The sequence below is a fragment of the Camelus bactrianus genome, chromosome 12 (genome assembly GCF_048773025.1).
Source record: "Camelus bactrianus isolate YW-2024 breed Bactrian camel chromosome 12, ASM4877302v1, whole genome shotgun sequence".
Lineage (NCBI taxonomy): Eukaryota > Metazoa > Chordata > Mammalia > Artiodactyla > Camelidae > Camelus > Camelus bactrianus.
Genome location: NC_133550.1, coordinates 40468051 through 40480147, shown reverse-complemented (window position 1 = coordinate 40480147; position 12097 = coordinate 40468051). Strand labels below are relative to the sequence as shown.

General features: G+C 43.3%; 1 protein-coding gene across 1 annotated transcript in view; it reads right to left on the bottom strand.

Annotated features, from left to right (window-relative positions):
• The window catches only part of UBE2N (ubiquitin conjugating enzyme E2 N), a 29621-nt gene extending 24993 nt beyond the window's left edge, over positions 1-4628 (bottom strand). Inside the window, exon 1 of the mRNA XM_074375303.1 lies at positions 4449-4628. Within this exon, the coding sequence (XP_074231404.1) occupies positions 4449-4478 (30 nt within the window). The 5' untranslated portion in view covers positions 4479-4628. The remainder of the gene's footprint in view (positions 1-4448) is intronic.
• Between the last annotated feature and the right edge of the window lie 7469 nt (positions 4629-12097).

Genomic DNA, 12097 nt, shown 5'->3' with positions numbered 1-12097 from the left:
TACAAAAGGGTCAGTTTTCTGAATCACTTTTCTTACTAAAAACTACTTTATGTACTAGAATACGTATCAAATGAGTAGCTTTTAAATAGTGATGGGAAAAAATCTGTATTTTTAAAAATCAAAGTTATTAAAGTACAAAACAGAACTCAAGTCTCAGTACAAAGTCAGATCATATCAGGTCTTCAAGAATTTGCAACTAAAGCTCACCAAACAGAAATCTAAATTTTAGGAAAGACTGATGAAATTCTAATCTCAGAAGGTTGGTTTGCTAGGTTTTAATCAAATAAGTCAACTCCTTGAGTAAGTTAACTACGGTTTCCTTAACAGTACTTGCTATATTTGATAGATTTGCTTTCATGGTTACTTTCGAGCAGAAAACTAAAGGAACGTCATTCTGTCGATGTAACATGTAAAGCTGAGATAAATTTGTTTTTGACCAAGTCACAACTACAGAGCTCATTTATTTATTCCCAAAATAACTCTGGTTCTTTATGACAGATGGATTAAGGAGGACCTCTTATTTTACGTGCCTTTTAACCTATGTGGTTTGAAGCTTTAATTGCTTCCTCACTTTTAGAGACTAAAAGAGGTTTGGGCGAGGAGAAAAAGAGAAAAAAAAAGAAAATCCTAGCTAAACACATTAACTGCCAAGAGTCAGTATAACTCATACATGTGTAAGTCACTATATGTACGACCACTCATTACAGCATTGTTTGCATGGAAAAATATGGGGAACAATCTAAGTTATTCATATGTAATTAGCTAAATTAAGGCCTAAACACAAGGTTCCACAAAGCAGCTCTTTAAAAAATTAGTCACCTCAAAGATGTATTTTTGGACAGAAGAGGGAATCAAAGTACAATATTTGCTTGGGAGAAGGGAAGGAGGCCTAACATATATGCACTAAGTCTCTCTGGTCTTTTGGGGAGAATATACAATAAAAGTTGTGGTTGTCCAGGGAGGGGAACTGGAATGCTGAAGGACAGATTAAGAGTCTTAGTTTTCCTATATGTACCCTTTAGAACCTTTCAAAGGTGTCCTAAGTATTTCCTAGTCAATAGAACAAAAGATTGATTTGTTTTGTTTTTAAATGAATTTAGGGGTAGAATTAGAAACTTTTAACTCAGACATATTCAGATAGAATCTACTAAGCAGTAACACTGTCAAATTATATAGAATAACTCTCCTAAAACTTTCTTCCAAAAAGACTGAAGTGCACTCATTCATTCAATATTTCAGTGGCGAGGCATTAGATTTGTAAATTATGTATTCTGGGCATTCGAGCACTTCCTAAATCATCCAAGAGTCCCAGCCTTCATGGGGCTTTAATGGAAGTAGAGCTAAACAGCAAATAATGTAACTTCAAGTAGTGATGAGTGCTATACAGAAGAGAAAGAAATAAGAGGATAAAGAGAAATTATGGGAGATGGGGGAGGACTGTGTTTTAGGACTGTTAAGGTAAACCTCTCTGAGGATATGACATGTGAGCCAAGAATTGAATATGACAAGGCAAGCAATGCAATCAACAGGAGGAAAGCCCTGTGACTGAAACACTTGTAGCCTCTTATTGCTCAACAAAAAAAGCTGTGGCTGCAACGTAGAGACCCCAGGAGAGAGTGCAGGAGATGATCTCAGAGGCAGGCAGATCCCAGATGCATGCATGTAGGGCCTTGTAGCTTGGGGGGGGGGGGGTGTTAAGATTTTATTTTAAATGTGATGGAGAATCTTTGTAGAGTTCTGAGCAGTGACAAGATCTATGTTTTAAAAAGTAACACTAGCTGCTGTTTAAAAGGAGACCAACACAGTAGACCAGGCAACAAATGATGGAACTGAACAGCGGTTTCAGAAAGATAGGGAAATGTGTCTGATTCAGGATATAATTAAAAAAAATAGAGCATACAGAATTTGCTACTGAATTAGACATGAGAATCTGAGTAGGATAGCAACTGAGTGAATAGTAATTCAAAAAAAAAAATCTTACATTTGTATAGTTATTGACAGTTAAAGTACTTTTACATAATCTTTATGTCATTTCATAATAACCAGAGGCAGGGGAAGGTTACACTGGGTCAAGATTCAAGTTCTGCCCCTTGCCAGGTTTAAGACCCTAGGAAAGTCCTTTGAATGGGTTTCTAGCCTATAAACGGTATTGTCTACTTCACAAGATTTCTGCAGGTACCAAATGGTTGAAAAATTTCACAGATGTAAATAATGCCCATATTTCAGGCAGAACTGTCTAATGAGAGACAGTACATTCCCATCATTCAGGGCAGTAGTGCTGCCTCACTGCCACCACCATTATATTCCATATAGAACCTTGTATCCTGGTTGACAGAGAAGGAGGCAAACCCTTTGTTTTTTTAATACTGATATAAAAAAATAAACATTTTCAATGATTATAGAAAAGCCTACATAATATAAACATGGACACTATAAAAAAAATAGTGTAATCTTTTAATCCTTCCTAGGGATTGGAGAAAATAGTTCTTTTTGCTATAAATAGCATTCAAGTAAAACCACCTAACTCCTACAAGATAAAACCCAAATCAAGGCACTTTTCATTAGAGACATGCTATCAACAAGATTATATATGAGTTATCACTGTCTTGATTTAAATAGTAAAATGTAAAACCGTAGTGTAAACTAAATTACCGTGTGCCAAATGAATTGAATTATGAGGACTTTGACTTATTGCTTCAAGTCATATCTGTAAGTTACTACGGAATTAATTTTTCCAAGGCTTTCATATTATTCCAGAATACCTCCAGCATCAAGCAAAAGCAGAAAAATATATGAAAAGTCTTTAGTTCTTATGTATTTTGGAGAATTATCTTGAATGTCAATGTGTACTATGTACTTAATCAATTACCTGAATAACAGTAAATAAAACTCCGAGGATTATTGGTGTTCAGTTCTATTTTCCACCCCTCATTGTCAAATGGGGCCTCAATAAATATGACCATTGAGGCCATGTGACTGCATTATAACTAGAACCACACGGTAAGGACCTCCCACTGCACACAGCCATTAAAATGCCTTGGATACAATCTGAGACAAACCTTTAATAAAACGAATGAAGGTTTTATACAACACTATGAAGGTTCAAATCATTAGATTCCAGCGTACAATGACAATCTATTCTACTTCTCAAAGACTTACCTTACAAAACACATCTTATTTCTCTAAATCAAGCATCTTTAGGTCAGAGATACCTCCATCTCAGATAAATTTCACTGCAATTGCCTGAAGCACTGCACAATACACCATCCTTCAACAGGTCTTAACCATTTAGCATGCATCACCCGCCAAACTTTAAGAACAAACCAGATTAAATACACGTTCACCAGGCTATAACAAGTAAAATGATGGTGCAATGTATGCACTTTAACTTGCACAATAAGCAATACAGAGGATCAACTAATTTCCTTCACCAAAACTGATCAAAAATCTCAAGGCTTTGTTTTTGAGGGTTGCAAAATTTTTTCACTATGAGGACTTGATGATATTCATGTAAAGAACCTAAAAAAACCAAGACGTCTAATTTTTCACGGTTCACTCGTATTTGTCAAAGTATACACTCGTGAAGAGCCGAAGAATGGTTTAATAATCAAAGCGCACAAAATGAAGAGGCAAAAGATTTCACAAGGTCCCCCTATCTGTGCCGTTCCACCCCTCCAACCCCCGCCTGCTCTTGTAAACTATTTCCTCTGAACAGAAGCAGTTCTGAAAGAGTTTGCCAACCAGAGTAAAATCACTTCGCGGAGATAACTAGCGGAAACGTATTTAAGGAGAAGAGATCGCGGAAGCGAGGGCAGCAGGGCGCGGAGCCCCCACGTCTCCGGACCCCGCAGCCAGGGGCGAACATGTGCGGGCGGCTGCAGGACGCACGGCCCACCCGGAGCCGCCTCCTGGGGCACTGGGCCCCGCCCGGCCTCACTCTCCCGGTTCATTCATTCTGAACCTGGGGCTGCCGCACCCCCGCACTCCCGCCCGGGCCGAAACAGGGATCCCGGGCCGAGCGGCCGTATCCGGCCGCAACCCCCTCCCGGAGTCCGGGCCCCACCGCGATTCCCGCGCGCCCGCGGCCTCCGCCCGGGGGTGGTCTAAGAGGCCGCGGAGGCCCGCGCCGGCCCGCATTTGAGACTAGAGCCCCGCAACCCCGCGGCCCCACCCTCCGCCAGGGCGCGGGCCCGGCCTTCCCTGCTCGCGGAGGGGCCGCCTGGGAGCCCCGGATCCCCGCCGCCGGGCTGCCCCACAGCGGCCGGAAGTCTCCGGGGCGCCCCCTCCCCAGCGCCCGACTTCCCTCGCCGCCGCGGCCAGATCCTCTCCGCGCTGCCTCGGGCCTCTCAGCGCGGGCCGCGGGCCGGAGGAAGCTAGGGGCCGCGCCGCCCGGTCTGCCGAGCCGGCAAGAGCAGAGCGGCGAGCCGGCGGCCGGCCCGAGCGGTTACCTTGATAATCCTGCGGGGCAGCCCGGCCATCTTGTCAGATCCCGAGTTCGGCCTCTGGTCTCGTCTCCGGCTCCGCTCGCCTCACGCACGAGTGGAAGTCCCGAGCTCCACTTCCGGGGGACGTTGCCGCGCCCGCCGCCGCCTCCGCCGCCGCCGAGGCCCCTCGGGAAATGTAGTCCCTGCTCGGGCGCGGGAGCGGGCGGGCTTCCCTCGGACCTGGCCCCCCTCCCCCGCGCTCCCCGCCCCAGCCCCGTCCTGGGGGTGGCGGAAGTGACGCGCCGCGGCGGGGCAGGGACTTGGGGGAGGCGGCGCGGGGCGGCGCGGAGCTCCGGCGCTCGTGGCCGAGCCTGCCGCACGACCGCGGGACTGGGCCACCCGCGCCCGGCAGGCCTCTTATCCGAGGCCACGCCCGCGCCGGTGGGCGATGTAACAGAGGCCCAGACGCTGACGTAGCCCATTCATTCATTCGTTCGCTCGTTCATTGAACGTTACTGCATTGCGCGCGGTCGCGGCTGGAGTTGCCAGGAACGACAGAGGTCAAGTTGATTCGAGGCTTCCTTCCTCAAAGGGAGAAGACCGAAACTCAGTAGCAAAGCTCTCAACTGTGGGTCACGAAAGTCATCCAGGAAAACCCTCACCAGAATTTTGATGTTTAAATTTCTCACAAGTCGGGCCTCTTTGACACATCCCTTAGACCTGGGAAAACTAAAAGAAAAGGGCCTGGAGGAGTTGGGGGCGGCGAAGAAGAGTGGCTTCTGAGCGCCTGAACCCAGTGGTTGAGTCGCAGAGTGGCTAGCGGAGGAATGACCGAGCAGAGGATTACAGAGCCCAGAGTAATCCCTGAAAGAGGGATTACCCATAGAGTGCAGGGCCCTAAAGGAGGATTAGAGTGAGGGTGCCCGAAAATGGGATTGTTGAGGAAGCATTTCGTGGCATCCTGATGATTGACTGCTTGCTATGTGATGAGATTTTTGCGGATATTTTGCTTTATCGTCATGGCAATCTTAAGATGTTTACTCCTCTTTACATATAACGCTAACAGACATTCACTTTTTCCAGGGTTGTGCGGGAAGTGGACCTCTTTTGTTCCCAGACACGTCTGCCAAAACATGGGCCCCCTAACCACTTAGCCACGATGTTTCCTAGGTGTTTTCTAGCACAGTAACACAGGCAGTAGATGGTCAATAAAGATGTGCCAGGTGCTACGTTAGTGGATAAGAATACAAAAAGGCTGACCCTGCCTTCCAGGAACTTAGAGTCCAGCAGAGGAGAGAGACAAGATAACAGTAAATACAATCCAATGTGTTAAGGGCCGTAATAGAGGTTCTCTAAGGTGCTATTTGAGTACACAGAGGCATTAATTGCTCGAGAAGTCAGAGAGGGCTTCTTTACGGAGAAGCGGCGTCCTAAAGGATGAGTAAGAATCTAACTGACCTGGCAGGGAAGAACATGCAAGGCTCAGGAAAAAGCCTGTGAAATGGCATTGAGCTATTGGGGGGGGGGGGATGCATTAAAGAAATGGAGAATGAATGCAAGAAACCTAGTAAGAATAATAAGAGAAAACATTGTGTGCTGGGCATGATGTGAAATGATTACATAAATTATCTTATTTAATTGCAAAGTGCATAAGATAGGCTCTCTTATTTCCATTGCTTCTAAGATGAGAAACCAAGCCTCAGAGGCAATAGTGAGAACTTCAAATAACCAGAACTCTGGAAATGAGTGGTTCTGTAATTAGAAGAATCTAGGAAACTAAATGACATTGGATAAGGATACTTTCAGAATATTTTAGAGAGGGCCCAGAACTCACCCTGATAGAAAGAAAGGCAGAGTGACTAGGGGTTAGAAGGGTACTATCCCAGTTATCTATTGCATAACAATTCAGCTCAAACTGAGTACTGAAAAGAATAATTATTTATTTAGCTTTTCAATCTGCAATTTGGGCAGGGCTTGGCAGGGAAGGTACGTCTCTGCTCCATGCTGTGTCAGCCTGGGCAGCTTGACTGGGACCAAAATCATTTCCAAGATAGTTCACATAGCTGGCAAGTTGGTACCGGTTGTTATTTCCTCTCCAAGTAGGCCTTTCCCTGGGGTGACTTGGGCTTCCTCACCGCATGGTGGCTGGATTCCAAGAATGAGTGTTCTAGCAAACAAAGTGAAAGCTGAATCACCTTTTTTGACCCAACCTTGGAAGTCACATAGCATCACTCCCACCACAATCTGTTGGTTGACTAGTCACAAAAGCCAACCTAGTTTGACAGGCAGGGGACATGGACCCCCCTCTTTTCAAAGAAAAGTGGCAAGATTTTAGAAAAGATCAGAGTATGTGTGATGGAAGATACAATTGTGGCCAACTTTGAAAAAAACAAACTGCTACAGGTATGACATTTGTCACAGTATTCTTACAAGCCATCTGCCTTAAAATCACCTGCAGCACTGGTTAAAATAAACATTCCTGGACCCCTTCTCCCAAAGATTCTAATTTTCTAGGTCAGTGCTAAGGCCTGGAACTCTGCATTTAAATATCATGGTTAATTTTGATAGCTCCTAAAAGAACAAAAGATTTTGAATAAATAACAAAAATATTGCCACTGCCTTCTTTTGGCTATTCTCTACCAAAATGAATAGTGAGTATCATGCAGATTAAGGGTGAGAGCCCTGAAGCCCTGCCTAGATTTGAAAAGTTAGAATTTGTTTAACCTGTCTGTCCTTCATTTTCTTCACCTATAAAGTGTACTTCATATGATTGTTGTGAAGTTTCAATGATATATATATATGCATATATATATTAAGTACATAGCAGTTAGCAAGGGTTGTTATTTTTATAAGAACCAGTTTTGTAATAATAACTATTATTTTGTTTCATAAAAGCCAGGTATAATTTTCTTTAGGAAACCAGATTTTTAAAACTTGATAGTATAGATTTGTTTGGCAGAGGTTGGTTTGATGGCATGAAATTCTCTTAGATATATATATATGTATATATATATATATGTATATATATACATATATATATATATACACATCATATAAATATATGTAGTTTCATGTCTCTTCTGGTGGTTTTCCCCATTGTTTCCCCCTTTGAGAACAGCTCACACTATACTCATCTGAAAAATAAAATCCAAACTTCTGATTCACATTAAGTCCTGTAGAACAGGATCTATTCTAGGACAGGTTGCCACAGGACTGAGATGAAGTTTATTCTCAGGTTAGGAAGCTGGTTAGGAATCCTGCTTACTGTATCCATAATGTATGGATAAAATAAGGATATCCGCAAAATAACTGAACCAGTTCCTTCAGGGCAGAGGTGGCAGACAGCTGGAGAACAGAGGTACAAGAGATTTTTTTACTCCATACTCTTGAACCTTTTGGATTTTGAGCTAAATGAATGTGTTACTTATTCAAAACACAAAATAATCCAATTCACTAATTTCAACAGCCTCATTAAGAAGTATTCAGAGCTCTTTAAATGCTGATCAAGAATGATATCGTACATCCAAAACTCAGCAAAAACATGCTGGTCCATGGTACTGAATAAATAATAGTGACCGAATAGCTTCACTAAGCTGAACAGCACTAGGCAGAGCTCTTAGCTAATTCATCTTTTTTTGGCTCTTCATTATGCCTTACTTTTGTCCATGTTTTTTTCCAGGCTCTGCTCCTTTTAGGACACAAACTTCAAGTGCCTGTGCATGCAATGTAGGAAAAAGGGCTCAAGAATGCTGCGATGAAAGAATTAGAGGAATCCTGTTCTACGTGAGTTTTACTCCCAAGAATACTGTTTTAGTGCCTCCTGTTCCTTCCCCACCCCTCCACCCCCAAATATTCAGGTTCACTACTTTGGTCCTATAATAGCAGATACATAAGGACTGTTTACCCTGCAGGTAATATCTTAGGACATTTATACCTGAATTCCTCAGGATCGTGGACCTCATCCATCTTGGTCACCACTGTATCCTTGGGGCCCAGCTCAGGGCCTGCTACGTGAGCACTCTCAAAAAGTACTGGTCAAGGGAATGAATTGATGACTGCAGGCGGAAGATAAACACCTGTTTGAGAGTGGTTGCTATAAATTCATGATCCATAAGTGAATGCTCACAGAAAACACAGGATGTTTATGTTCATACCTCACCTTTTCAATTTGACTTCCTGGAGGACAATAGAGTTTCTTTCATAAACTGTCTCATGCTTTGCAGAGATAAAATTGAGTAGATCAGTTTGGAAAATCATAGATCATCACCTTTAATAAAGGTCCTGTTTCAATTAATGAGCAATTTTCATCAGGCAGAAGTCTTTGTTTGCAAGTACTCTTATTGTTTCTTGCAGCATAGGAAACTATTTCATGGGCGCTCAAGACAGAAGTATCTGTGAGAAGAGGGTTCGTGTACACTGACTCAGGGAGGAAGTGGGTGGGGGAGGAAGAAAAGGCTGCACAATGATTTTCTAAAAGGAAGGAAAAAAAAGCCTGTTGCCTCATATTCATGACTTCAACGTAAATAGCTGAGCAATTACAAACTGTAACCAACACAATGCCAGCCTATAGGATAGATCTCAGTAGGGTCCTCCAGGGTCACAGGAGCGCCACCTCCAGGCGAAGGCTTCCAGAAAGATGAGACCCAAGAGAATCAGAGTAATACGGCTGACCTTTGTTTAGTGCTTTATGCTTTACAAAGCATTTTTGAATGCTACCTCACCTACAAAGAGCTTTAAGTGCATGCACCACTGGAAGCATTCTGTAGACATCATTGATTCTGCAATTTTTCTATAAAGGTAGCTGAAGGGGGGGTATTCCTTTCTTTGGGTCAGTTTCCAGTGGAAACAGGATTCCAGAGGATGGTGACTCAAGGCTAAGCCAGAAGCCTGGCTGGAACAGGAACTCAGAAGAAGCAAGACTCTTTCCCATGCCTCTGTGTGTCATCCTTTCAGGTTCCCAAGAAAACTATTTATATTCTGCGTCCTCGGGCTCCAGTTGCTGTGTTACTCCACCTGTGAGCTTACTCAGTCTGTCCAGCCTAAACTGTTTCCTTATTTCTTCCCACCTGGTGTGCCCTGCCCAAACTTCTTTTCAGTACACTCCCATCACCTTTCCTGTTCCCTCCCATCACCTGTCTCTCTCCAGTCCTATTGACTTTTCATGTGCTTCTCACTTGTGTCTCTTGCTTTCTGCAGAGAACTGCCCACCTTCTACCAGTATGATTAGAAATGTTTTGAAAACTTTGTTTGGCTTCTGAGTACAATGACCTGGGATCCAATATACTCTGGAGCAGAGGTTTTCCAATTTTGGAGTGCTAATCACCTTAAAGGCTGTTTAAACATACGGGCACAGGAGCCCCACCCAAGATCTCTAAGAGTATCATGGCCCCATGCATCTGGGTTATTAACCAGCTCCCCAGGCACCACTGATGGGTCCAGAGCTTGAGAGCCACACAGTCCCATATTATCCGATCTGCTCAAGAAAACAAAGTAGTTGCAAGAGCAACCTCAACTTATACTTTCTTGTTCCTGTTTTTCTAACTCCTTTTGACCCAATACCCATATCTTTCCTCCTGTCTGTTCTAATTCTCCTGGTCCAAGTGTTAGATATTACAGGCAGATTGTTGGGGTTAAAGCTGGTCCAAGTGTTCACTATTCCAGATAGTTGGATTTTGAGCAGGCCAATAAATAGCATCCAATTTCTGCTCCTGAAATTATGACCAGTTGAAAGACATGGAAATCAAAACATTGTTTTCATTACTAATAAAGCTGATTGGAGATCGCAGTTCTAAGTCGGTAGTAATTTGAGTTTATTAATAGTTCCTCCACCAGCTACCCAATTACAGGCATAGCCACTCAGTCACTTAACACAGCCAGACTGCTGCAGGCTCCTTAGACCAAGGCAGAGCAGATGGGCATGCGTGAGAGCAAAGACAGGCTGCTAAAAAAAAAAAAGAAAAAGAAAAGAAAAGGAGAGAGAAGAAGGAGGAAGAAAGAAAGAGGGGGAGAAAGGAAAAGAGAGGAAAAAGGAAGGGAGAGAAAGAAAGAGAGGAGGGAAAGAGATACAATTTTGTCTGTTTTGTCATTTCCCTAGCATAAAGTTAAACTGCTTTTATGTAGGACAATGTAAGTTATTTACCTGTATTTCAAGTTTGTATTTTTGGAAATTACAGTTTTAAACTTGCTGGCATTGAACTCCAAAATTATGAAACTCTTCTGGACATGCCTCTCTTAGCTACTCTCACCTCGTGGTCTCTTTTTTTTCATACCACCTCTCTCCCTGCCACTTCTGAGGAGCCCTTGCTGGCCGTCCTCCAGAGAACCGCTAAATGTTGAAATTCTCCTGCAGGTTCTGAGTCCTTTTCCTTTTTTTCTACACTCTCTCCTTATGTGCACTCAACATTCCCATGGCTTTCAGTCCACGTCCAGCCTAACTGCTATTCTCCAGACACATTTGTCTAACCACCTGTCTCATTTTATATCTCTACTTGGCTATCTCAGCAGTATCTCATACTCAACAACTCCCAAATGGAATTCTCTGTTTCCACCCTCATCAGGTCCCCCAAATCTGCTCGTCTTGCAGTCTTTCCTATCTCATGAACCACCCACCTTCAAGCTAGTTATCAAGGTGCCACCTGAAGTGTCTTTCCACTTTCTCAACCTCCACCTCCAATCAATCCATCAGCAAGTTCAGTCATCATTTCTACTTTCACAGTATATCTGGACCCCTTTCTTTTCTTTCCATCTCCACTGTTGCCACCCTCCATCACATCATCTTCATCTCTTAACTTGACTGCCAAGCAGCGATAGTCTTGTTAGACTTGCTTGCAGTCCTGCCTCTCTCCAAACTGCTCCTCACAGGGCAGTCAGAGTAATCTTTAAAAAAAAAAAAAAACCATCATATCATGTCACTTCTTTTGTGTTAAATACCTTCAGTGATGCCCTACTGCATTTCGAATAACATCTTTACAAATGGGTCTGAGTCCTAATTCCATGTTATTACCACCAAGGCCTACAAAGCCCAAAATGACCTGCCTCTTAAACTCCACACCACACTCCCACATATGTTAAGCTATTTCCACCCCCTTTTAATTTGTAAGTTGTTCCCTCAGCCTAGAGCTGTCTCTACTCTCTTTCCCATGCACATGGTTGGTTTCTTTTCTGTCTCAGCTTTGTGAACCTTTCCTGGCCCCACTAAGTGAGTCTCCCTGTTGGTCCATAGTCCCCACTCTGCTCACAGCCGTCAAGACGTGTCCTGAAAGGAACCACCTTTGCTCTGACCCTCTTCCACTTTGCACAGTAAATGTCCAACAAGTCCAGTTGATTGTTCATTTAAATCTGTTCCTCCTCTCTGTCTCTTCCTATAGCATAGCCCAGAAAGATGAAGGATGGACAAGATTCAAAAGGACAGAGATGGGTCCTCAAGGAACACAAATTAGCAGTGGAACCAGGCTGATATTCTGTGGGAAGTAAGGAGAGACACCACAACAACCCATATTTATTTCTCTTCATTGTGAACTTACGTTCACTTATTTTCAATATTAATCACTTCAGGACTATGACCCTTAACTTTTTTAACACATATATAATCTTTTTTTCAAGGTAACTAACATTTCCATCACTCCCCAGAGGTGCAATTTTTGAATTCCCAATTTATCCCTTCCCACCCCCTT